The 24,683-nt window shown below is 45.6% G+C and overlaps 4 protein-coding genes across 4 annotated transcripts; all 4 read left to right on the top strand.

The window, feature by feature from the left end:
* The first annotated feature begins 5,063 nt into the window (after positions 1-5,063).
* On the top strand, positions 5,064-6,409 carry LOC127762058 (50S ribosomal protein 5, chloroplastic). The gene is made up of 2 exons (XM_052286412.1): positions 5,064-5,236; positions 5,937-6,409. The coding sequence occupies exons 1-2, from the start codon at positions 5,128-5,130 to the stop codon at positions 6,257-6,259; spliced, it is 432 nt and encodes a 143-aa protein (XP_052142372.1). The 5' UTR covers positions 5,064-5,127; the 3' UTR covers positions 6,260-6,409.
* A 2,553-nt stretch (positions 6,410-8,962) lies between these two features.
* LOC127762005 (CO(2)-response secreted protease-like) lies at positions 8,963-12,738 on the top strand. The gene is made up of 9 exons (XM_052286346.1): positions 8,963-9,126; positions 9,272-9,485; positions 9,603-9,755; positions 9,855-10,513; positions 10,588-10,691; positions 10,789-11,031; positions 11,101-11,215; positions 11,536-11,749; positions 11,835-12,738. Exons 1-9 carry the CDS (start codon positions 9,040-9,042, stop codon positions 12,425-12,427), a joined length of 2,382 nt encoding a protein of 793 aa, XP_052142306.1. The 5' UTR covers positions 8,963-9,039; the 3' UTR covers positions 12,428-12,738.
* A 1,822-nt stretch (positions 12,739-14,560) lies between these two features.
* On the top strand, positions 14,561-17,648 carry LOC127762033 (probable protein S-acyltransferase 4). Its single transcript, XM_052286384.1, has 5 exons — positions 14,561-14,878; positions 15,057-15,245; positions 15,451-15,780; positions 16,334-16,567; positions 17,027-17,648. The coding sequence occupies exons 1-5, from the start codon at positions 14,828-14,830 to the stop codon at positions 17,465-17,467; spliced, it is 1,245 nt and encodes a 414-aa protein (XP_052142344.1). The 5' UTR covers positions 14,561-14,827; the 3' UTR covers positions 17,468-17,648.
* Positions 17,649-21,102: 3,454 nt separating this feature from the next.
* LOC127762039 (magnesium-protoporphyrin IX monomethyl ester [oxidative] cyclase, chloroplastic) lies at positions 21,103-23,270 on the top strand. The gene is made up of 5 exons (XM_052286391.1): positions 21,103-21,628; positions 21,724-21,788; positions 21,981-22,308; positions 22,411-22,509; positions 22,732-23,270. The coding sequence occupies exons 1-5, from the start codon at positions 21,158-21,160 to the stop codon at positions 22,993-22,995; spliced, it is 1,227 nt and encodes a 408-aa protein (XP_052142351.1). The 5' UTR covers positions 21,103-21,157; the 3' UTR covers positions 22,996-23,270.
* Positions 23,271-24,683: the final 1,413 nt, after the last annotated feature.

A 24,683-nucleotide genomic window follows, 5' to 3' on the forward strand; every position in this document is an offset into this window, starting at 1 on the left:
CACCTGTCCAACCGCAATATCGAGAGAATTCATCTTTCAGTAGTACACTTAACATCGTTAACTATAAGGGAATAGACAAATCGACTTCCGACGAACGAGACGATTGAGTTGGAGTGGCGGCTGGCACTAAGAGCAAGTTTAATAGTATAGCCAACTATCGGCTCCAAATCATCTATAGTCAATTTAATAGCCGGTTCATACAATAGTTATCTATGAACGTATACTATATAATTCATAGTTGGTCCCACCTGTCATACACACATGCATCTTATAATCGGTGCTATAGCTGGCTACAAATCCGTAGCCCACTACTCTTCTCTCTTCTATTTTATCTTCTTAAAAATGTGTTAATAGCTGGTTTATAGTCTACTATTGTACCTGGTCTAATGGCCAGTGGTGTGTGCTTAGAGGCTTCTACGGTGGAGTGAGGCAGATGACGGTGGGGAGCAACACACAGCTGCATGAGCGTGACTACACCGGCAACGCAAATCACAGTGGCATCATCGCAAGACAGACATGGATCGAGATGCTCCGGCGCGGCTGCACGGCCGGCCATTCTCAACGTAGAGCTGTCACCTATTGGATATACTGCGACGATAGCTCTAGTATCAAGGACAAGTTGGAGATTGTAGATGTCGATGTTTTATATCAGCAATAATAAAGGAGCAACACATGAGCACGTAGAGTAGATGGATTGATGGGAACAAGATTTTAGAGTTTAGACAGGTTCAAACCTTCTCGATGAGAAGTAATACCCTACTTCTATTTTGAGAATTGTATTTGTCGAGTGTATTATTATGATTTGACTATCGTGTTGTGGTATGTCCTTGGAGGACTTCCTACCACCTCTATATATATCAAAGGATAGGGGTACAAATAGGAAAACCAGCCAGACACGATATAGGCTCCCTGTCATATGACAAAAATAACTTAATCGGTACCTAGAATCCTGCCTTAGCTGGCCATGGCTGTTCTTTCTTAGCTAGTTTAGAGAAGTTTCAGTTTCAGGTCTTTGTTCTTCTGTTAGCTAAAATATATCTGAGTTGCCCGATCAGTTGGTGCAATTAATGTTTTCTGAAAAAGGTGAAATGGGTCACCTTGACTAGCGTTTTACCTAGCTCTTCCTAAAACTTTGTGTGTGAAGCTCGGTGTAAAGGAAGTAGCCTTTCAGTAGTAGTTTGTTTTTTTGTCAGGATCTGCTACAGTTGTCATTTCTGATATATAGAAATGGGAAAGCGTTGCTTTCCTAGCTAAAAGGAAAAAACATATCACAATAGATTGCAGCAACTCACTCACGAATAACAAAGAAGAACATGTGGTCATAATATCTTGCCAAAGCGGGGCAAAATCATTAAGCTAGCATTGCGAGGCGGTCGGGTAACAAGACGAGTGGAGAGCGTGTCTAGGGGTGTAAGTGGCTAACCCGCGAAACCCACTTATAGGCTAAAATAAACCGCGAACCCGCTTATTTTGACCTATAAGTGGGTTCGCGGCTGATCCACTTACAGCCCTAAGCGCGTCTACGAATCTACGAACTATTTTTTTTTAGAGGGTACAACGAGGATGCACACACGAACTCACTCCACACTCACACAATGCAACACTACATGCACACACACACACGTGCGCGTTCAACACACGCAAATGTAGACTTTGAGGAACTAAATCCTCACATGTGCGTTTCCCGCACAAATCCTCACATGTGTGTTTCCCGCACAGACCCACTGAACACGACGCATGTGTGTACCCTATTATCTACTTGGGACCAACCGAAGTGAGTCCTAAAAATGAGGGACGAGCATCGAGTCTGGGACTCGAACGCTGGCCGGCAAGGAGCAAGCCACAGGCTCCTACCACCTGCGCATAACGCAGTCCTCAATCTATGAACTATTTGAGTGGCACATAAGAAACAAGAAGATATCCTTTCGAGGTAAAAGAAATCAGGAGCTCAATTTAGCGACTCAACTTTTCACTACTTAAACATTAATCAGATAGTTAAAAGAATTTACATAATAGGTGTATCTACATTAATGCTAAATATAAATCCAATCAAAGAGAAACCAAATAAACTCATTCATGTTGGAATATATTTTTTTAAAAAGAACATTAATATGCATGGATTGCAACAATGGCCTATGTCACTTCACCAACATGAAACACTAAATTCAAATATACACATCTTGCAAAAAAAAACAAGAAGAAAGAAACATAAAGAAATTTGGCTATGAGCCGTGTTAGTACTATCCATAATTGAATTTAATTATTTTGCCTCACTGCATGAATTTGTACTTGAAATTTTTCAAGTTAGTCTATATATTATATAAACGTCATCATTTTTTTTTGTTGATTTTTCTATAACTATTTGATTGGTACTTGAAGAATGAGAAGCAATTGCATAGAGGCGTATAATGTTAGTACCAAATAAGGCAACAAACAATCAATTTATATATTCATAAATTGCATACTGTAGTTCCTTTTTTTTTAATGAATTGAAGAGCGACAATTTGATTAGGGATGAAAACGGAGCGGATAATTTCCGTCCGCTATGGACAAAAACGGATACGGATACCTTTCGGATCGGATAGTTCGGATACGGATACGAATAACGCTATGGTATCAGGGTTTCAGTCGGATACTGATAATAATTCGGATATCCGGTGAACAGTACTATTCGGATATCCACAGAAGCCATGAGACATACCCCATTTCTTTCTAACTCTATAACCTTCAAATAGATTTTAATTGTAGTTTATCTCTTAACACTAGTCCATATTATTAATATTATTTATTTTTTAAAAAATATTTATAAATTATACTTTATTTTATATAAAATGAGCTAATTATATATGTTGATATTTGTTTCTGTTAGAAGTTGAGTTGGTTTTCGTGTTTCGAGAAAAAAAATTTTATGTATTCATGTCCGATCATATTCGATTCTTATTCGTATTCGAGATAATCCGTATTTGTTTCTGTATTCGAGCTATCCGTATTCGTTTTCGTGTCCGGTAAAAAATATGAAAACAAATATGGTATGAGCATTATCTGTTCGTATCCGCTTCATTTTCATCCCTAAATTTGATTGAATTGAGCAGAAAAAAAAACTATACAACAAGAAAAATGTGTAAAAGTACATGTTTGGCCCTTAAGGTCTGCTATGGCTAAGGCAGCCACACAACAAGCTTAATTCCTAGCCCCTTCTCGGCCCATGTTGTGGCCTCCTCCTTAATCTTGCTGACTAGGCTTGGTGCAAATAGTTCTTTGTGTTGAAATATCCGGTGCAGATAGTTCTTTGTGTTGAAATATCCTTTGGTTCCTTTATTTCTATATCTCCCAGGAGACTAGCAACACCAAGGTGCTCGCCTGCCTTGGCACTCCCCTTGTGTTAGCGATTGCCTTCCACCATTCCTGCATCGTCGTGGTTGGTTCCCACAAGACGAGTATTAGCTTGTCGCAGGACGTCCACCCTAACATGGTTCTCCAAATTCTCTTTGTATATCTACGTTCTGTCAAGTGGTGGAGGGTCGTCTCCTGTGTCCAATGACATAGGGGGCATATGTAGATGTTTTACCAACACGTGTTACCAATCTATTCGACGCCAAACTCTATTATAGATCACCAACCATGCAAAATCTTGCTCTTTCATGGGGCCCATGGCTTACAAATGAGGGTATCAAATTCTGACTTTGTTGTGCCTAGGAGTTGCGCTTTGTAGGCTAATGCCACCGTATACTCACCATGGTTGGTTAGCTTCCAAGTGGTCGTGTCTTCCTCGCCCTCTACGAGATGCACTTCTTGGACTGCATTCCAGACAGTGACGAGCTGACTGATTAGTTTGGTCATCCTAGTTGCAATCGCCGATAGGTTGATGTCAAGTAGCCATTGGCCAAATTTGGTGGCCTACTGTAGAGTTCTGTTTTTCTTCCAGAAAGTCACTTAGACCAGAGGGGCCCACATCCTTAAGCCTTCTCCCTTGCAACCAAGCGGAGTCCCAGAATTTCGCTTTTGTACCATCTCCAACTATCGTCGTCGTTCCCACAAAGAGGAGTTTGCCAATGTTGTTGCAAGGCGTCTCCGACCCCACCCAAAGCTTTCTTAGATAAACAATGTAGCAATCAGTGGCGCTTGGTGAGCCCATGGTTCAATTTTTCGTTTTCAGTATTTGTATTGGGGTGCTGATATACTGAAATTTGGTCCAGAATTATTTGAATTTTCGAACAAAATTTGGTCAAATTTGAACAAATATTACTAAATTCACACAAAAGAATAAAAAAAAACTTTGGTCGAACCGGAAATTTGAACCCTGCGAGCCAGCCTGCGAGACTTGTCGTAGATTCTGTAAATCTTCTCTGACACTGATACAACGATGGCTCGTGCATCATCCTCATCCTCCTCTCCGGCAGCATTGATGTCCATGTCGAAGCTACGCTCGGCTGGAGGATCTCTGCACGCTCCATAATCTTGATGGGTGTCCGCGAGCTGAAGGAGCAGAAGCTTCCATCCCCAATGGCGCACGAGAGCTGACGACCCGGATCAACCATTGGCAGCAGCTCCTGTACAGACACCTCCTCGTCCTCGATGCTGAAACTGCTCTACGCCGGCGACGGCGACGGCGACGGCGACGACGAGGAGGAGACATTCTTGATGCGGTACACGGCGGCGCCGGCGCGTGCTTCGGCTTGGAGTGGGAGACGAAGAGGTTGTCGCTAGCTGCTCTTCTCATCACCGATGGCCACCCGCTTGGCCGTCGAACGGGAGGTTCTTGTCGTCGGCGAGCTCCCCCACCTCTTGCTATCCACGTCGAACGCAGGATGTGGCGGCCGGCGGCGGCGTAGGACGCGACGGCGAGCGCGGCCGGGCGGAGGGGACGCCGCCGATGCGGATTGTCGCCGCCACCCGCGGCGGCGGCGGAGGCGGCGAGAGGAGAAAAAGAAAATCAAAATCAAAATTTCTCTCCACCTATGACATGTGGGCCAAGCAGCCTTACTTGACGGAGATTAAATCTGGCCGTTGATTCTCCATCGGACGGCGGAGCGCTCACAGCAGCACAGGCTTATCTCCTCCCTCCGGGCTGATGGGTGGATAGGCTGACGACGGGCCAAGAAGCCGAATCCCCCACTGCCCGTGTCCATGGCGCTGCTCCTCTCCCCGACCGTCTCCTTCCTCGCCTCCTCCTCCGCCTCCCCGCCTCGCGCCAGAGCTCTCCCCGCCTCCGCCAATGTCGCCTCCACCATCCCCGGTAACCTCCGTGAACGCCTTCTCCGTACCGGGACTTTTGCGCATAAGTTACTCGGGTTGTGGGGTGTTGGTTCTTGGATTGGATTATGCTGAGTGGGTACGAGGCTATCCATTGTTGTGAGGTGTGATTTGTAATTCGGTGGGAGGATTGGTCTAGATATTTGACGTTGGTGATTCGTGGCGTTTCTGATTCTCTGGGATGCGGTTGGCTCGTTAGGGAATTTCTTCAAACACGTCGTGTGCAGATGCAGTAATTCGTGGGAGATTCCGTGCATTTATCATCTCTGTACAAAGCTAGGTATAATTCAGCTCAGTGAACTCTGCAGATTCTCGAAGCTTTGGTTCTTTCGTGCTTAAATGATAATATCAGATGCTTTGTAAGCACCGGTCACTGGCAAAGGGTGACATTCGTAGTACACCCTACATTTGGGGCCTGATTGTTAATAGATGAGTAGATTTTACATATCTGTGCTCTGCTAAGATTCATCATAATATGTAATTGAGAACACTAGGATTGTTACTAGTTATTGTACTAGATACTATCCATGAAGTGGCACACATGAGCTAGACTTATTAGCTTTCAAGTTTCTTATATGACGGAGATTCTATCAAAATTTTGAAAGTAGCATGCATGTACTCTGACTTCTATATCTAAAATGATGCACATTGAGGCTTGCCATTTGTCCTTTCTGATGCTACAGCCCCAAGGCTCCAGTGCAAGAATCTGTCCTCGCAGAGCCCTCTGAATGCTTCTTTCACCAAGAAGAGGCTAGTTTCTGTCCATGCCTCGGCAGAGGCTGGTGCAGAAGAAGCTGGCACAGATCAACCAGAGGAGCCAAAACCCACGGTTTCGATTGAGACAATGCCGCTCGAAACTAAGCAGAAGATGATCATGGAGCAGAGGGCGAAGATGAAGCTGGCCAAGAAGCTGAGGCAGCGGCGCAGGAGGCTTGTCCAGAAGAGGCGGCTGAGGAAGAAAGGTAGATGGCCACCATCCAAGATGAAGAAGCTCAAGAACGTCTAACCAGCAGTGATGTCGGTCGCCGTTCTTCTGTACACCTCTATGTTCTGTTCATCCGTCTCTGTATTTCCTAAGCTGATGCCCAGCGAATTTTGCTGTTCAAAATATGAAACACAATGTTTGCAAAATGTGATTATTTCTTTCCCGATGAAATTTCATCTTGTATTTTTTAGATAATGGATAAACCAGTCACCGTTAAAAACACACAAGGCCCAGTACTGAACAAATTTTCTTCTAACATGTCCCTCCTTTTTCTCCTTTAGGCTTTAGCTGTCCTACAGAAGTACCACTAAATCTAATGTGTGTTCCCATAGTGGAAATATCATATGCACCTTGATGCCTTCTGTGTTTGTCAAAAACTCAAAATCATAGCAAATTTCAAGAAGCCTTGCTGTGCTGCACTCTATATTTGTGAGGTATTTGCCTGTATATACACTTCCATGATGTGTTTTGTTAGGGCCTCTCACAACTCTTTCGTCTGACCTGATGTTGATTAAAGCACAAAGGATCAACCTGGACAAGGAAATAACTGGAGCAAATTCGGGTCTGTTTGTTGTTTGCCACTTTGTCAGGCACGATGTGAACAATCTGAAGAGTGCCATTTTCGATTTTTTTTCTGATGCCCTTCCTGTTGATGTGGTTGTAAAATTTATCTGAAATTTAGCCTTCTTGAACCATCTTTGTGACTTGATGGTGTACCGTCACAAGTTCTTGAAATGTTAACCACGATGTTTTTTGTGGAAACAAAATTTGTAATCTCTCTATCGTAGGAACTGAACATGGCCGTAGCTGACCATGTTTTTGACCTTTTTCAGCATCAGTCTGACAGTCTCATAAGATGGATTCCTAGTTTCCTAAGTTGCTGGAAAGAATCTTTGTTTGCTTGCCTTGCTTGGCTACATGGTGTTGTTGCCTGCATGTGTTCTACTGCCCCCACGCTTCTCTCTTTAGGGCCCTTGATGCTTCGATGCCCAAGGAAGGAACAATCACCACATAACCTCACAAAACTCCTTTTCAGTTATTAGTTTTTTTTTTTTGGTGTGTGTGTAAGAGTAACTAACCATTTTTAGTTTTTGTTATAAATATTTTGATGTTTTCTGCTGAAAGAACTATAAAGAAGATGGTAGTACAAAATGGACTTGAATGACTCATGGTTCAAATTTGTTCAGGTAACAGCTGGTCTGAATTTTGGATGGAAGAGAGCCAGATTTTCTGTCTGGATGAATGAACTGCAACCGTTTGCACCGACAAACAATTCGGGCTTTCTTCTTTGCAAGATCACCGGGATCATGGCCTGATCGGTAGCAAATATAGATATCAAGCAAGAACACTCCGTTGGCACGCTGCCTTCTGAAGGAGCAAAAGCAGTCGGTGTGTGCTGTGAAGACACTTTTTTCTCATGTGCCGGTACTGATGGTCAGTATAACTCACATCTCTTGTTTACTTTCTCACTTTACTCCTAGCATCTTTGATCACGATCAGTATGATCTGATCATCACCTTGGATCTTCAGCCCCATTAAAAAGCAATCATCGGTTGTCGATGATCGATCCCACTATTGGGTTATTTGGATATTACAATCGCATTCAATATGAAAGAACGAAAGAAAGATAGAGAGAAAAGGGGCACTGATCAGAAGAAGAAAGAAGCAAATCTGTTGCAAAAAAATGTGTTCTGGTGATGCCTGAGAGTTGAGATGAGAGCTCAACTACCAGAAAACGACTGACACTAACTAAAGGCAAGCTGATATATGTGCTCCATGGAATTCTTCACTCAAAAGAAGACAGCCAGGTGACCAAAAACAGCCTGCCTCAGCTTTGTCAACAATTGTCATAACGCACCGACATGATTAGCTCTGATTCCCAATCTATTGACAAGAATTTTGTGTGGTTAAAACAGGTAACAACACAGCACACACTCTTAACTAACTTTGTGATCATCCATCACTTTCCTTGTAGTAATTTATTCAGTACTAACATCTAGTTGCCTTTCAGATCAGCAACCACCTGGAGATATTCAGATCATTAACCAAGAAACAATGCAATTGTAGGACACCAAATGCAGACTGCTAATTGCTCACTAACTAAAGCTTCAGAATGAGATCAATGAAATAGCCTAATTTAAGTGCAAGAGGAAAAAAAAAAGGCAAAGGCAAGCAAAGCAAAGCAAGGCTTCATCTCCACCAAGTAGAGACAGTGTCAGACCGCACATATTCCATTCCTCGCAGCCAAGCAATCTCGTCAGAAAACAATCATTTGGGCAGAATTAATTTTGATCTCAACCAGCCATGTGGCTGGTCGGGTGACGGCGACGACGACAACAACGGCGACAAGCGGATCACCATGAGAAGTTTCTATCTGCCATGCTCCCATGGAAAGAGAGGAGCTACTAAAGAATCATCAAAAGAGATAGAAGGGTACATAAAGAGGCCAGTCAGAGTTCAGATGAATCTGATTCTGCAGCCATCAGAAAAGCAAGGCAGAATTCCAGCTACAAATTGGGCCCCATTCTGAAGAGTTTCATATCATATCATCTCCTACTTAGAACTTGCACTTAAGAGGAATTCTGCACGAGCAAAATATTTAGCCATATATATATATATATATATATATATATATATATATATATATATATATATATATATATATATATATATATATATATATATATATATATATATATATATATATATATTAGTAGGAAGGGAAGCTAGCTAGTGTGGTGTGTGTGTCCTTACTGCAACCTGCTTCACTGAAGCTCAGTGATCTTTGAGAAGTTCCATCCATGGTGAACCGCGCACATTTCGTCATCCTCGTCCTCGTTTACCGCCTCCTGGTACCTCTCTCAGCCGAGCCAGACCAGACCAGAGAGGTAGATTTTGACCATGATCAGTTGATCACCATTAGATTGCACCTGCAAGAGTTGGAGCAGATTGTTAATTGCATAATTTGCATGAGTTATCAACTTATCATAGTGGTTATTGTGACCAATCAATGTTGGATGGAATTTGTTGCAGTCGTATGTCGTCTACATGGGCGGCGGCGGCGGCGGCGGCGGCGCCGGCGTGGAGGAGGAGGCGGCGCGGGCGATGCACATGGAGATGCTGACGTCCGTCGCGCCGGCCGGCGACGATCAGGGGAGGGCGGCGGCGGCGCTGACGCAGAGCTACCACCACGCGTTCCAGGGCTTCGCCGCCGAGCTCACCGAGGCGGAGGCCGCCGCGCTGTCCGGTCCGGCCACCGCCAACCACCATCCGATCCATTGTTCTTGATCGATTCCTTTCCCGGCGATCGCCGTGATCGCGCCGCCGCCACGGTGGTGAATCTTTTTTTGTTGTTGTTTTGCAGGGCACGAGAGGGTTGTGTCCGTGTTCAGGGATCGCGCGCTGGAGCTGCACACGACGCGGTCGTGGGACTTCCTCGACGTGCAGTCCGGCCTCCGCTCCGACCGCCTCGGCCGCCGCGCCTCCGGCGACGTCATCATCGGCATCGTCGACACCGGTGAGCGACACGTGGCACGTGACATTGGCCTGCGTCGTGTGTGTCCAGAGCTCTGACGTTGTGGTGTGATGTCACTACTGTTACTGTGGACGGCGACAGGTGTGTGGCCGGAGTCGGCGAGCTTCAGCGACGCCGGGATGGGGCCGGTGCCGGCGCGGTGGCGCGGCGTGTGCATGGAAGGCCCTGACTTCAAGAAGAGCAGCTGCAACAAGAAGCTCATCGGCGCGCGGTACTACGGCAGCCAGCCCGGCTCGGCGTCGTCGTCGTCGGCGGCGGGGGCGGTGACGGCGACAGGCGGCTCGCCGCGGGACGCCGTGGGGCACGGCACGCACACGGCGTCGACGGCGGCGGGCGCGGTGGTGCCCGGCGCGGGGTACTACGGCCTGGCCCGCGGCGCGGCGAAGGGCGGCGCGCCGGCGAGCCGCGTGGCCGTGTACAAGGCGTGCTCGCTGGGCGGGTGCGCGAGCTCGGCCGTGCTCAAGGCCATCGACGACGCGGTGGGCGACGGCGTGGACGTGGTGTCCATCTCCATCGGCATGAGCTCCGCCTTCCAGTCCGACTTCCTCGCCGACCCCATCGCGCTCGGCGCCTTCCACGCCCACCAGAGGGGCGTCCTCGTCGTCTGCTCCGGCGGCAACGACGGCCCCAACCCCTACACCGTCGTCAACTCCGCCCCCTGGATCCTCACCGTCGCCGCCTCCAGCATCGACCGCTCCTTCCACTCCACCATCGTCCTCGGCAACGGCGCCCTCGTCAAGGTAATCAAACCATCGCCATGCCTCACTTCTTGGCCATGAATGAGACCTCGATCCCTTCTCCTCGTCAATGGCAGGGAATTGCCATCAACTTCTCCAACCAGAGCATCACCGGAGGCCAGTACCCGCTGGTGTTCGGGCCACAGGTGGCCGGCCGGTACACGCCGGTGTCGGAGGCAAGGTTAGTAGTAGTAGACTATACTAGCAACCTTCTTTCCCATGGAGGCAAATCGCCGAGCAGTTGAGCTGCGTCGCTCATCACACCATGCACTGTGCAGCAACTGCTACCCCGGGTCGCTGGACGCGCAGAAGGCGGCGGGGAAGATCGTGGTGTGCGTGGGCACGGACCCGATGGTGTCGCGGCGGGTGAAGAAGCTGGTCGCCGAGGGCGCCGGCGCTAGCGGGCTGGTGCTCATCGACGATGCCGAGAAGGCCGTCCCCTTCGTCGCCGGCGGCTTCCCCTTCTCCCAGGTCGCCACCGACGCCGGCGCGCAGATCCTCGAGTACATCAACTCCACCAAGTGAGTCGCCGTCATCAACTAACCATGTTTTGTTACGTGATCCGACGGCTGATGTTGCCCCCGGTGCAGGAATCCGACGGCTGTGATCCTCCCAACCGAGGACGCCAAGGACGACAAGCCGGCGCCGGTGGTGGCCAGCTTCTCGGCGCGCGGCCCCGGCGGCCTCACCGAAGCCATCCTCAAGGTATCGTTGGGGTAAAAAAAAAAACATTTTACCCCCTACAATTCGTTGAAAGCTGATTGAAATTCTCGCTCTTTCCGTCAGCGTACGATAATGCGTAAGAGGTAAAATGGTTTTCTTATAGTAGCATTTAAACGGAGTTTGCTAACGAAAATCTAACGACGATAGTATTTTTGGATAAAGACACTTGTACGATGGTATTTTTAAGGGAGTTGAGTTCGTCGATAGTACTTTTTGAATTAGGATGAATGATCACCTGGTAAAATTCTAGAAGGATAAATGGCGGTAACTTCCATTTTGACTGCGTGTTGGTTTTTGGTTAGCCTGATCTGATGGCGCCGGGGGTGAGCATCCTCGCCGCGACGATACCCACCGCCGACAAGGAGGACGTGCCCGCCGGCAAGAACCCGTCGCCGTTCGCCATCAAGTCCGGCACGTCGATGGCCTGCCCGCACGTCGCCGGCGCCGCCGCCTTCGTCAAGTCGGCGCACCCGGGCTGGTCGCCGTCCATGATCAGATCAGCTCTCATGACCACTGGTACGTAGCCGATCGAATCAAGAACGCGACGAGAGCAGAGGCGTGTCCGATTGATTGATCGATCGATCGGTTTTGATTTTGGCAGCGACGACGAGGAACAACCTCGGGCAGGCGGTGGCGAGCAGCACGGGCGCGGCGGCGACGGGGCACGACATGGGCGCCGGGGAGATCAGCCCGCTGCGGGCGCTCAGCCCCGGGCTGGTGTTCGACACCACCACGCGCGACTACCTCAACTTCCTCTGCTACTACGGCTACAAGGAGCAGCTCGTCCGCAAGCTCGCCGGCGCTGGCGCCGCGGGCGCCGCCTTCGCGTGCCCGCGCGGCGCGCCGTCGCCGGACCTCATCGCGTCGGGCGTCAACTACCCGTCCATCTCCGTGCCGCGGCTCCTCGCCGGGAGGACGGCCACCGTGTCGCGCGTCGCCATGAACGTGGGGCCACCGAACGCGACGTACGCCGCGGCCGTCGAGGCGCCCCCCGGCCTCGCCGTGAAGGTGTCGCCGGAGCGGCTGGTGTTCTCGAGCAGGTGGACGACGGCGGCGTACCAGGTGAGCTTCGAGATCGCCAGCGGCGGCGCCGGCGCCGGCGCCGGGGCGAGCAAGGGGTACGTGCACGGCGCCGTCACCTGGTCCGACGGCGCGCACTCCGTCCGGACGCCGTTCGCGGTTAATGTCATCTGATTGGTGTCTCTCTCTCTCTCTCTCTCTCTCTCTCTCTCTCTCTCTCTCTCTATCTCTCTTTTTTTTTCATTTTCATTTTATTTTTGCTTGCTGAATTCCATTTTTTTTCTTGCCTTTTGTGAGTGTATGGTTTTAGGGTCAGTCTTGGATCTCGAAGTATGGTGTTGAGTGTCCTTCCTTTTTTTGGAAAAGCAAGGAATAATTCAGATTTTGAGTGTATTTACAGATTTTTAATTAACCATTCACAATTGCTAGTAGCTGCTATCATATCATATGACACTCAATCAGTCAAAAAAAAATTTCAGTCAAAAAAAAACTGGGAATATATACAGGACGGTAACGCTTGTATTGCAAGCATACAATTCAAACGATTTAGGCAATAAAATTTTAAAAACAAATATATTAACTCTGCATCTCAATTTAATCTAAGTATGAACAAAATTTCAGACCAAATAGTCTTTTTCCTGTGACAATTAGTAGCGAAAACGAGGGATCTCTTATTTTGCCTATGATAAATCGGAGGGAGAGATTAAAAGTTTAGGGGCACGTTCAGTTTGTTATCACTTTTAATCCTACCAAAATTTAGTGGTGTTGAATGTTGTAGCATAACAGAGTAAACATATCCTTGGCAATGCCATTATACCAAAAGTTGATATTTCGGGGGAATTCTCTCATAAAAACACTACTAACATTTGATGAGCTCTAAACCAAACATATCTATTACTAACAAAATCGGTAACACCTAGTTTTGACAATAAACTAAACAAGCCCTGATTCCATAGCAAATACCTATATTGTCCCCTTTGCACTTCACCCTAATAAAACTACCAAATATAAGTGTTCGAGCAACCTCTCTTACCAGTTTCATGCCCAAGATACGCCGAAACCTATAAAAACGTTGTTTACTAATCATCTCCGTAATAAGAATGTTGAATTTGATTTTTAGTGGAGTGGTAGATATCGCTATACTCTACGCTATTATCAAATTCCTTAAAAATAAATTATAACCATTTGCATTGGATTTAAGTGATAAAGGTATACAACAAGGCATCCCTCGAGACATTAGAATCCACTTCCAGAAGCAACCGTTGAAGGAAGAAGAAACCTAAGTTTGGACAACCTAAGGCTAATATAATAACCTCCACTAATCTTAGAGCACAAGTGCACAACCCTCTAAACCTACCAGATAAAAATCAACAAACTTGAAACCCATTATATCGAATCATGTCGACAGAATCATCCAGTTGTTGCCACTTGCCAGGTGATTGGGTAATCAACAGGAGCTATACAAGATTACAAGTGGAGGCTACTGATTGAATTTATCCCAAAAAGTTTTGCCCACAGAGGATTAATTAGTTGCAGTTGATCTCTTCGATCAAAACTAGGGCCGTTTGTCTTCAGCCTAATTGCCCACCACCCGTGTCCAAATTAAGCTCAAATCACATGGGCTAAAAGCATGGAAACCAAACATTTACATATGAGCGACTACTAATTTTGTGAAGGGTTTAAATATTTAAATTAGATCTGGTCCTGCAAGTCCCGCAAATTGTAGGATTAATTGGGCAAAGATAGTACTGCCCAAAGCATCAATCCAATATCAAAATCAAGATCATGATCTCCAAAAAATGGAAAAGATTAAACGTTAGTTGTTGGCACGTACTACCGTGGGCTCTGCTTCAATTTTGTTTCGATTATTTTTGTAGACTAAGTCACGTACGTGCAGACCATGACCTGCTCTCCCAACATTTGCAATATTTGACGAATTTAATTTTTCCGAGCCCTCTCTAAAATTGTCTGATTTGGATCAGAGCAAAGAAAAAAAGATAGTATTATCATAGTAAACGATATCACATTTCCTGAAAACAGAAAGGAGATTGCAGTTTTTCTCTGTGAAACAAAATTAATAAACTCGTTAATTTTCTCTAATCACATTTTTTTTTTGGCGAAATAATAAGCTCTGATGAGTGATTGGCTAGGTGGGAGAGAATATTAGAACGTGAAGGCGGGCTAGTGCACCGACCGACAGGTGGGCCACAATCTACCCGCGCCGGCCAAATGGATCCACCCTGTCGCAGCGCCAGTGCAGGCGGGCACGTTGGGTGTGTAGCCGGCAGGTAGCCAGCCCGGTCGTTAAGCCTAGCTTCGTCTCGTTTCCAACACTTTCCCGCGGAAAGAAAAAAAAAAGAAAAAACAGAGCACGAGAGAGCTGGAGAAGCCATTGCCATGGCAGGAAGGCGATGAGAAAGAGATAGGAAGCTGACCTGCCTCTTCGTCGGTCATGGCCGCGTTGTGACGGCGCCGGCGGCCGGAGGACGGGACGAAGCTACGCGCGCTGCGGCGGCGGCGGCGATCGACTGCTGGTGTTGATCAGGATTCAAGGGAGAGAAAGATAGATTGTTCATGGGGGAGCCAAACCAGAGGAGGTTGTACCAAGTCTGGCAGGGAAGCAACGTACGACACGATACGATCATCTCGCCTCTCTCTTCCTTCCATTACTTCTCTTTGAAAATCTTCTTGCAACCTGCAATTTTTGTTGTGATAATCCTTGTGAAATTCAGATCAATATTTTTTTTGTTTACACTTTGAGATGACAGACAGCTTTGCTTTCTCCATTTTTTTTCTTTTTCAGAAATTTCTCTGCGGCGGACGCCTGATTTTCGGTCCGGATGCGGGTTCTCTGTTCCTGTCCACCGTGCTCATAGTGGCTCCTCTGGTAGGCCTATGCTGCCAATGCATCACAAAGATGAACTCGATCAGTTCAGAGAAACAAGTTCTTGGCCTCCCTGTCCTCATTGCCACCATCGTTCTTGGCCTAGCAGTAAGTCACAAATTCTGAAATTCAGCAATCATCACCACTAACTACAGCTGTTTATTTGTCTGAATAATCTGTCACAACTGCTCGTGTTTTTTCTTGTCTGAATAATCTGTCACAACTGCTCATGCTTTTTTTTTTTGTCTGAATAATTGTAACACAACAGCTCATGTTTTTTTCTTCCCCTTTCATGGATCAATTTCGAGTTCAGGATTTGGCATTCCTGCTGATGACATCGAGCAGGGACCCGGGGATCGTGCCGAGGAACGCGCGGCCACCGGAGTCGTGCGGCGGCGGCGACGAGGAGGGGGTCGCCGGAGACGTGACGACGCCGTCGGCGGAGTGGGTGACGGCGGCGAGCCCTCACCTCCGGCTGCCGCGCAGCAAGGACGTGGTCGTGAACGGGTGCGTCGTGAAGGTGAAGTACTGCGACACGTGCCTGCTGTACAGGCCGCCACGTGCCTCCCACTGCTCCATCTGCAACAACTGCGTCCGCAAGTTCGACCACCACTGCCCCTGGGTCGGCCAGTGCATCGGTCTGGTGAGCACCATACTGTTACTGATGTAGTACTGTACATTATTAAGCTGATATATTGAATTACTGAAACAAATTATTTACTTCATGCTTCGAAAAACAAGTTTCCAGCTATTTCACCGGATTACTTAAACGAATTATTTACTTCAAGCATTAAAAAATAAGTTTGGGGGTTTGCTGAAAGTACAGTGGGCTCCTCTGCCTCTACCCTTCCTCGCTATTTTTTTTCCTTTTAAGTAGCCTTTTTCCTTAGTATCAATCTTCTCCTTTTTCGGTTTTTTCTTTCTTTATCCTACAATAATGGTAATATAGCCATTTTGTGTTGTGTAACTAAACTCTTTTTTCTTTTGATATATTGATGTGCAATTTTTTTTCATGTTCGCGAAAAAAATAAGTTTTCTTAAAAAAACTTCTTCTACTGCGTTGTTTTAAACTATTTGTTAAATTTATTTTTCTAAATATTTGATTAATCCCTACAACCAAGTAGATAATCCACTCGATAAAATACCAATGATGATATATTTGATGAGACGGAGAATTGTTTTCGCATTTTGTGCAGCGGAATTACCGGTTCTTCTTCCTGTTCATCTCGACGTCGACCCTCCTCTGCGTCTACGTCTTCGTGGTGTCCTGGCTGAACATCGTGGCGCATAAGGACGGCAACGGCGGCTCGCTGCTGAAATCCATGGCCGGTGAGCCGTTGTCCGTCGTGCTGATCGTGTACACCTTCGTCTCGGTGTGGTTTGTCGGCGGCCTCACCGTGTTCCACCTCTACCTCATGAGCACAAACCAGGTAGGCCGCATCAAGCCATGTTGTTAAATTGTTTGTTGAGTTCTTTCCTGAAGAAAATGCACGCAAGAATTGTCACAAAGACGTCCAATTTCGCGACAAAATTATCATGCTCATCACTACTTAGTGACCAGGTTGTCAAATTCTCGATTCTATCGTACCATTTATGACTTTACGATCGAAGGCCTGAATCTATGATTATTTACGATTTTATGATTGAAACCTTACCTAGAACTTTCGATTTGTATATCTCACGACAGGGACTAGAGATATAAACCATTTTTAATATATTTTTTAAAAGAAACTTCCGATTCCGATCTAGGATCGCGATTTTAATGAACATAAATTGCACATTTTGATTTCAAGTAAATCCTGATCTAGGATTGATTTACTTGAAATCGATACAAGATTTGTTCTGAAAAAAATATTTGTGATCACTGATGTGATGCTTCTCTACTGCAGACAACGTACGAGAACTTCAGATATAGGTACGACAAGAAGGAGAACCCGTATAACAGGGGTGCTCTATCGAACATAGCAGAGGTGTTCTGCGCTGGGATCCCGCCGTCGATGAACAACTTCCGGTCATGGGTGGCGCCGCCGCCGCTGGAGGAGCCGGACGACGTCGGCGGGCAGCTTCCGCCGAGGAACGGGGCCGATCTCACCGGCGGCGTGAAGGAGAAGGTGGACCTGGAGATGGGCCGCAACGGCGGCATCATCCCGGCGATCTTGCGGGGGCTGGACTACGACGAGATGGAGAAGAACGATGTCAGCGTGCATATCAAGGATCGGGGAGCGGCACCGGCAGCGCCGGACCCATTCATGGCCGGCCGGTGGCACAACGAGGACTGTGAGAGTACTCCGACGGCGGTGAGCCACCATGTAAATTCAGAACGATTATGACGTCCCCAGATGCCTCTAGTTGTTGCAAATTTAAATTATTCTTTTTGGGCGTTTTGGCTCTAAAGCAAGTTGGAGAAATCAGAAAAATTGTAGGTGTAAATTGGGTACACATTTCTGATGGTTATCTTGAATACCTGAGATTGTTCATTTGTTTGCACGGAAGAATACCAATGCGTGAACATCGCGGGGAAAATGGTTGATTTGTTAACATTAAGGTTGTTTTGTTGCCGTCGCGGTTATGGTAAGATTTTCTTTCAATAAATTAGATTCCACACGTCAATGGCTCAAAAAGTATGGTAAAATTCACGTAGACTTACTAAAGTGTGCAAAGATTTTGAGCGCCTACATGTTAAGTAATTGTTGGTAAATAAGCAAAATATGACTGAATCAAGCAAGCCAAGTCTATGATTTTCGATTTATAGCTCTAAAAGATGAGAACGTATTACACAAGTTCTCACATGTACACACGGTACATATGAGCTAGCGATTATAAAAAAATTATCCATGTGCTTTCAATAGTGTTGCTTCTACAAGTAAAGTCCCATTTTTAAATTCATCGTACACGGAGAACAACAAAAAAGATAAAATTCTAACAGACTTGTAGTATTAAATAGTCACATTTTTATAGCTAAAATATAATAAATTTGAGGTTAAAATTTTATATGTAGGTATAAAACTATTGAAACTATATGCACAATTTTTTTTTAGATTTTCCGATGATATTTGTTAGTTCGTGTGTACGGAGTGTGCATGTGAAACTTAAGTGTACATGGTATATTTACCTGAAAGATATGGATTAAATTTGTTAGCACCTAAAATTCTACCTATAGTTTTCTATTTTGTGTTTTCGTCGTGGCGGCTAACATATTTTTTCTGTTTTTGACCTATTTTGACCGAATCCATCCTTAATATTGGTCCTATTCACTGCAACTTTTTTGCATGGCTGTGCAGCCGCGCAGCTGCAGCCGCTACAATAACTATATTCTTTCTACTCACTGATACTGTTGGTGTAGTTGCAACGGCTGCAGCAGCAAGCTGCACCGAACATGGCCATTAAGGTGATGGAAATGATTTGCAGCAAAAACATAAACAATCGTTATATATATTAAGTTTTTTTTTTCCGACAAAGCTAGCCTGTAACTTTGTATGATGTTATAAAACCGAACTTTTGATCTTCTCATAACCAATTTTGCCAATGGATTATAGCACCTCGTTTGCCAAGTCCGAAGAGATTTTTTGGCTGACTCCAGTGATATTTTACAAGTTACAAAAATGTGGTCCATCATGCATGCACATATTTCATTTTAGACTATGCCTGTGATATGTCATCCACTAGATATATAGGTTTTCTCCCCATTTTCTCTTGCCACGACATGTTATATTCCTGGCCAGACACGTGGCTCCGTCCTAGCCAGTACTTGAACCTTGAAGAAACCCGTTGGACATATCTGCCAAAATCTTGCTCCGTTTTTTCAATTATTTTTGCGAGGAAAAACAAAAGAGATTCGTTGTTCGTGCACATAGAAAGCGCCGCTTGTGAACATTAGCACATAGGAAGCTTGTGCGCCTCTTGTTTCTCTCATTTTCGACATCACCTCTTAGTCCTTTTCACTAAACTACAAACCAGGCAGTTTGGTTAGTTTTATTGCTCACAGGGTGTATCACATTGTGAGTTTAAAGGAATTCTAGAAAGGGTTTTACCGGTTCGTGTTACTTAAATCCTATGTGGCATGGGTGCATAACTTCATCTATTAGTGTTGAGTTCGGGAGTGAGAATTAATTGGGGACCCTCTCGCTCCCAACACATAAAACGGAGTAATAGTTAGTGTATGATTTATTAAGTATTAGCTAAAATAAGTTTAAAAAATAGATTAATATGATTTTAAAAGCAACTTTACTATAGATTTTTTTTTTACAAAATATGCATCGTGGAGTAGTTTGGGAAGCGTGTGTGTGGAAAACAATAGAGGTGAGTTAGGAAAGGTGGGGGAAAGAACACAACCTAGGATTTAAATCATAGGTTCACGAATATCACATGCAATTAGGTTTCCATGTAAGAGCAAGTTTAATAGTATGGCCAACTACTAGCTCCGAATCATCTATAGTCAATTTAATAGCCAATTTATACAATAGTTATCTATAAACATATACTACAGTTTTAATATCTGGTCCCATTTATCATACACACATTGCATCTTGGAGTCTGTGTTGTAGCTGGCTACAAATCTGTAGCCCGCAGCTCTCCTCTCTCCTCCTTTAGAGCAGGTACAATAGCAGGCTATAAGCCAGCTATAAACATAATTTAAGGAGATAAAACAGGAGAGAGAAGAGCAACGTGCTACAGATTTGTAGCCAGCTGTAGCACGGACTCCAAGACGCAGTGTGTGTATGACAGGTGGGACCAGGTATTAATAGTGTAGTATGTAACTATTGTATGAATTGGCTATTAAGTTGACTGTATGTGATATGGAGCTAGTAGTTGGCTATACTATTAACTTGCTCTTAGAGCAAGGTCAATAGTGTAGCTAGCAGTAGGCTTCAAAATTTTGTCATGTCTCAGGTAGAGCTAACTTAAAGAGCAATTTATACAATAAGCTAACTACAAGTTAGTTATAAGCTACGTTGGTTCAAATGAATTAACAAGCGGTAGGACCCACAAACGAATTTTTTTTATTGTATCTCCTGGCCGATACAGCGTGAGGCGCTGTGCAAGCACCGGCTTCTTTCTCAATATGTGATTTTCTTTCCTTAATCTCATTTTAGGATGATTGATAAGTTTTAGAGCCTTCCTAATAGCACTATTGTACCTGCTCTTATCTTCTTAAAATATATTTATAGCTGCTGACTTATAGCTTGCTATTGTATACCTACTCTAATAAGATTGTTCAACGGTGCTGATTGTAGCAGCGATGCTAACTACAAGTGTGCCACAGTTAGCCAAATTCCTTGAAGACACCCACACTTGAACAAGTTACATGGATGCAGCGCAGCGAACAGTCCTAGTATATGCTGTTTGCGTAACTTGCCAACTTCTCAAGATTTTGATATAGGGTGCGCTCGTTCCCACGGGCAAACGCCCCCACCACCTCGTTTTTCACGCGCACGCTTCTCAAGCTGTTAAACGGTGTGTTTTTTAAAAAGTTTATATATAAAAGTTGCTTGAAAAATTCATATTGATCCATTAATTAATCACGTGCTAATGGCCTGTTCTGTTTTCCGTGCCAGAGGGATTATTCCCCCACCCTCACTCTCGATCAGGCCCATAGTCTCTCCATAGATGAGCTTTGAAGAATTGCTATCCAATTGCTATATGCTCAAAAAGAAAACAGTAAGATTTTCTCCTAAACAAAGAAAAAAAAAGGGCAAAAAGAGCATTCTCAAAAAACCAGCAAACACAACAACTTGTTTTGCCCAGAAAAACAATAAACACTATTCCAACTTGTAAAAGAAACCAAAAGAAATAATATTTTAAATGGAGGCAATAATAATAATGAAAAGGGAAGGAGATGAGCTAGCGGTTAGATTGCACTCTGTTACACATGGCGAGCCCCCATTAGATAGCGGTAGATTACACCTCATCTCTCGCCACCTTATCTCATCCATCCGTCCCACCATGTATATACCCGCCCACCACCTCCCCTCCCCCAAAACTCTTCTTCCCCCTCCCGCCCCGGCCAGGTGTTCGACGAAATGGCCTCCTCCGCCATGGAGCTCTCCCTCCTCAACCCGGCGGCAATGCGCGGCCTCTCCGCCGCCAAGCCCCGCGTCGTGTCTTCCAGGCGCATCGTGCGGTTCCGCGTGGCGTCGTCAGCCGCGGCGCCGCCCGCGGCGAAGCCCGGGACGCCCAAGAAGCGCGGGAAGACGGAGATCCAGGAGACGCTGCTGACGCCGCGGTTCTACACCACGGACTTCGACGAGATGGAGCGGCTGTTCAACGCCGAGATCAACAAGCAGCTCAACCAGGAGGAGTTCGACGCGCTGCTGCAGGAGTTCAAGACGGACTATAACCAGACCCACTTCGTCCGCAACCCGGAGTTCAAGGCCGCCGCCGACAAGATGGAGGGGCCTCTCCGGCAGATCTTCGTCGAGTTCCTCGAGCGCTCCTGCACCGCGGAGTTCTCCGGGTTCCTCCTCTACAAGGAGCTAGGCCGCAGGCTCAAGGTCCGTAGTTGCAGTCTAGCTTCTTGCTTTGCATTTCACCGAGCACCTGGTGGGCGCTTGCTAATGCTCCTTTTTTTTTCTTTTTTTTTTTGCAGAAAACAAACCCAGTGGTGGCTGAGATCTTCTCGCTCATGTCCAGGGATGAGGCCCGGCACGCTGGGTAAGTAGTAGTAACACACTCTAAATTATTTCCTTGCACAATGACACAATGTGATTGCAAGCAGCCATTACAACTCAAATTGAACTGTACCATGACTAGAGAAAATATTTAAGCTTCAGTTTTAGGGCGTCCATTTCAACTCAATTGAGTAAGCAATTCAACTGAATTGTCTGCATGATTTATGCTGTTCAGGTTCTTGAACAAGGGGCTGTCTGATTTCAACTTGGCACTGGACCTCGGGTTCTTGACCAAGGCTAGGAAGTACACCTTCTTCAAGCCCAAGTTCATCTTCTACGCGACCTACCTGTCGGAGAAGATTGGGTACTGGAGGTACATCACCATCTTCAGGCACCTCAAGGCGAACCCGGAGTACCAGGTGTACCCCATCTTCAAGTACTTTGAGAACTGGTGCCAGGATGAGAACCGTCACGGTGATTTCTTCTCCGCGCTGCTCAAGGCGCAGCCGCAGTTCCTCAACGACTGGAAGGCCAAGCTCTGGTCACGGTTCTTCTGCCTCTCGGTAATCTCCGAGCTATTCCGTTGTTTGCATGGACCAACAGTTCACACTGAAGATTGTTACTGTGCTCCTCTTCTAACAGTTTTTGTGTGTGATCTTTTGCAGGTGTATGTGACCATGTACCTAAATGATTGCCAACGTACTACATTCTATGAAGGGATTGGTCTGGACACCAAAGAATTCGACATGCATGTGATAATTGAGGTAAGAAAATCAACTTCCTTTTCTTGTTTACAAAATTAATTATGTGCCCTACTTTACTGTAGTCCAGACAGTTTCAGAAGAATTGCTGAATATTAAAACAATTTCATTATGCAATGGGTGCAGACCATTTTATGCTTTACTTATATGCTTAGGAGAATGTTTTTAATTTTTGTATACTGAAATGACCACACTGATGATACAATCTGTGCATTTTTTTGGCAGACCAACCGCACAACAGCAAGGATTTTCCCCGCTGTTCTTGACGTCGAGAACCCTGAATTCAAGAGGAAGTTAGACAGGATGGTGGAGATCAACAAAAAGATCATTGCCATAGGCGAGTCTGACGATATCCCCCTGGTGAAGAACCTGAAGAGGATTCCTCACGTTGCCGCTCTGGTGTCTGAGATCATTGCTGCGTACCTCATGCCCCCAATCGAGTCTGGCTCTGTTGATTTCGCTGAATTCGAGCCCCAGCTTGTCTACTGATTCTGTAGGAAGACCATCTCCAGCTTTTTTTTTCCTTCAAAAAGGAATGCTGATATTTTCTGCCTGAGGGGCTTCGAACGGTGAGATGATGGGTGGTTAGCAGAATCTGCACCTCGTGTGTTCCTTTGTAAAGTATTGAGACTTCAACAATGTACCATTTGGCAAAGCTTTTGTTATGATCTCCATGTAAGTGGCAGTGAACTGCATCACAGTGGGGGTTACAGTTTTCCAACAGAAGGGTAATTATATGATGTTTTGGGGTTGTTGATACTTCATACTTAAGTTCCTTAGCATCCTAAGTATCTCTTAGCTGTGCTCTGCATTATGGCATAATGTTTGGTCTTGGTGAAGGTGAATAGTGACGCCAACTACTGAAAACCTGGACAATGCAAGTGTTGGAAGATGTTGTAAATGTTGGATCTAACATGACACGCACCCACCTATTGTTGCCATAGTTCGTGAGCCGCAATCTCTATTTTTGTCGGAAAGGAAAAGAGTATTAATCTTTACTATCACGACCGGAGAAGAATGCCGTTACAGTGCGATATGGTGCCGGGAACATTCCTGACGTGATAGCACGTTCAAGTGATAGACAAACTATTTTTTCAAGCAATTGCAGGGAGTTTCGATGTAATATTAGTAGCTTTCATGGGTTTTTGCTATGAAGCCTCAACAAGTTGAAAAGATACTCTGAGCAATTCAAACAAATCTTTGCGGATGTTGAAAAGTTTGTAGCAAGAACGGCAGCACCACAGCGTATTTTAGTGTTGATGCAAAATACGTCGTGACGCATGAAGGCCTGGGAAATGTGTTTTACTCCAGTGCAGGTCCTAAATTTAGGGCTCAGAGCGTGTTAGTTAGTTTTGATCCTGCAACTAACAAGGATGATAGAAAGAAATGAACCAATCAACCAATACTGATATAGTGTGGGAGATGCAGGTCCGATGGTTAAAGCATACATCGTCAGGTATGTTTTCATGCAATGTTTCATTGGAGCTCATAATAATAATAACTCATTGGTTAGAACTCCAATGAAATTTTGCATGAAACATATCAGCTTACTAGAATTTAACTTATTATAGCAACAATCTAATAGATCGGACCTAACGAGACAATATAAAATTGAAGACAATAAGAAAAACCTATTTAGCCGATAGATCTACACAAACGTAATGGATATATCGATCAATCTAAAACAACATTATGATTAGAAATATACCACTTAGTTAGAATATCAAATCTAACCGAGAAAGTCCTAACTAAGCCGACACGACTCTAAGCAACGATGCAATGCTTGCATCAACTTGAATAGAATATTGGCCGATGGTGGGGCCATTGGAACTAGGCTTGGCGGTGTAGCTGGCGGAGGATACAATGGAGGTCTATGGTGGCGGAGATGAGCCAAGGAAATGACGCTGTCCACGAAGATCCACACGGCGGGCGGAGGGTTGGGGGAAGGTGCTAGGAGTGCCATGATGCTAGGCGGTAGGGACACGTGGGCACGCCGGAGGTGGTCGGTGACCGAGCTAACATGGTGGCCAGTGATGGCAAGCAACACGTCAACGATGACGACGGTGGCGTGCGAGGTGGAAAACGGAGAGACGAGAAAGAGTGTCCACAAAGTAAACGCGTCCACTAAAGAACTGTACCGAATTTTATTGTTAACAGTTAGCCACTTGGGAGCTGTG

This window comes from Oryza glaberrima, chromosome 1 (assembly GCF_000147395.1).
Source record: "Oryza glaberrima chromosome 1, OglaRS2, whole genome shotgun sequence".
Lineage (NCBI taxonomy): Eukaryota > Viridiplantae > Streptophyta > Magnoliopsida > Poales > Poaceae > Oryza > Oryza glaberrima.

Coding starts and splice junctions, on each gene's coding strand:
- LOC127762058 (XM_052286412.1), top strand. CDS start 5,128: ATGGCGCTGCTCCTCTCCCCGACCGTCTCCTTCCTCGCCTCCTCCTCC. Junction 5,237..5,936: donor TGTCGCCTCCACCATCCCCG/GTAACCTCCGTG, acceptor CTGATGCTACAG/CCCCAAGGCTCCAGTGCAAG.
- LOC127762033 (XM_052286384.1), top strand. CDS start 14,828: ATGGGGGAGCCAAACCAGAGGAGGTTGTACCAAGTCTGGCAGGGAAGC. Junction 14,879..15,056: donor AAGTCTGGCAGGGAAGCAAC/GTACGACACGAT, acceptor TTTCTTTTTCAG/AAATTTCTCTGCGGCGGACG. Junction 15,781..16,333: donor TCGGCCAGTGCATCGGTCTG/GTGAGCACCATA, acceptor CATTTTGTGCAG/CGGAATTACCGGTTCTTCTT.
- LOC127762005 (XM_052286346.1), top strand. CDS start 9,040: ATGGTGAACCGCGCACATTTCGTCATCCTCGTCCTCGTTTACCGCCTC. Junction 10,514..10,587: donor GCAACGGCGCCCTCGTCAAG/GTAATCAAACCA, acceptor CGTCAATGGCAG/GGAATTGCCATCAACTTCTC. Junction 11,032..11,100: donor GAGTACATCAACTCCACCAA/GTGAGTCGCCGT, acceptor CCCCCGGTGCAG/GAATCCGACGGCTGTGATCC.
- LOC127762039 (XM_052286391.1), top strand. CDS start 21,158: ATGGCCTCCTCCGCCATGGAGCTCTCCCTCCTCAACCCGGCGGCAATG. Junction 22,309..22,410: donor CACGGTTCTTCTGCCTCTCG/GTAATCTCCGAG, acceptor GATCTTTTGCAG/GTGTATGTGACCATGTACCT. Junction 22,510..22,731: donor ACATGCATGTGATAATTGAG/GTAAGAAAATCA, acceptor TTTTTTTGGCAG/ACCAACCGCACAACAGCAAG.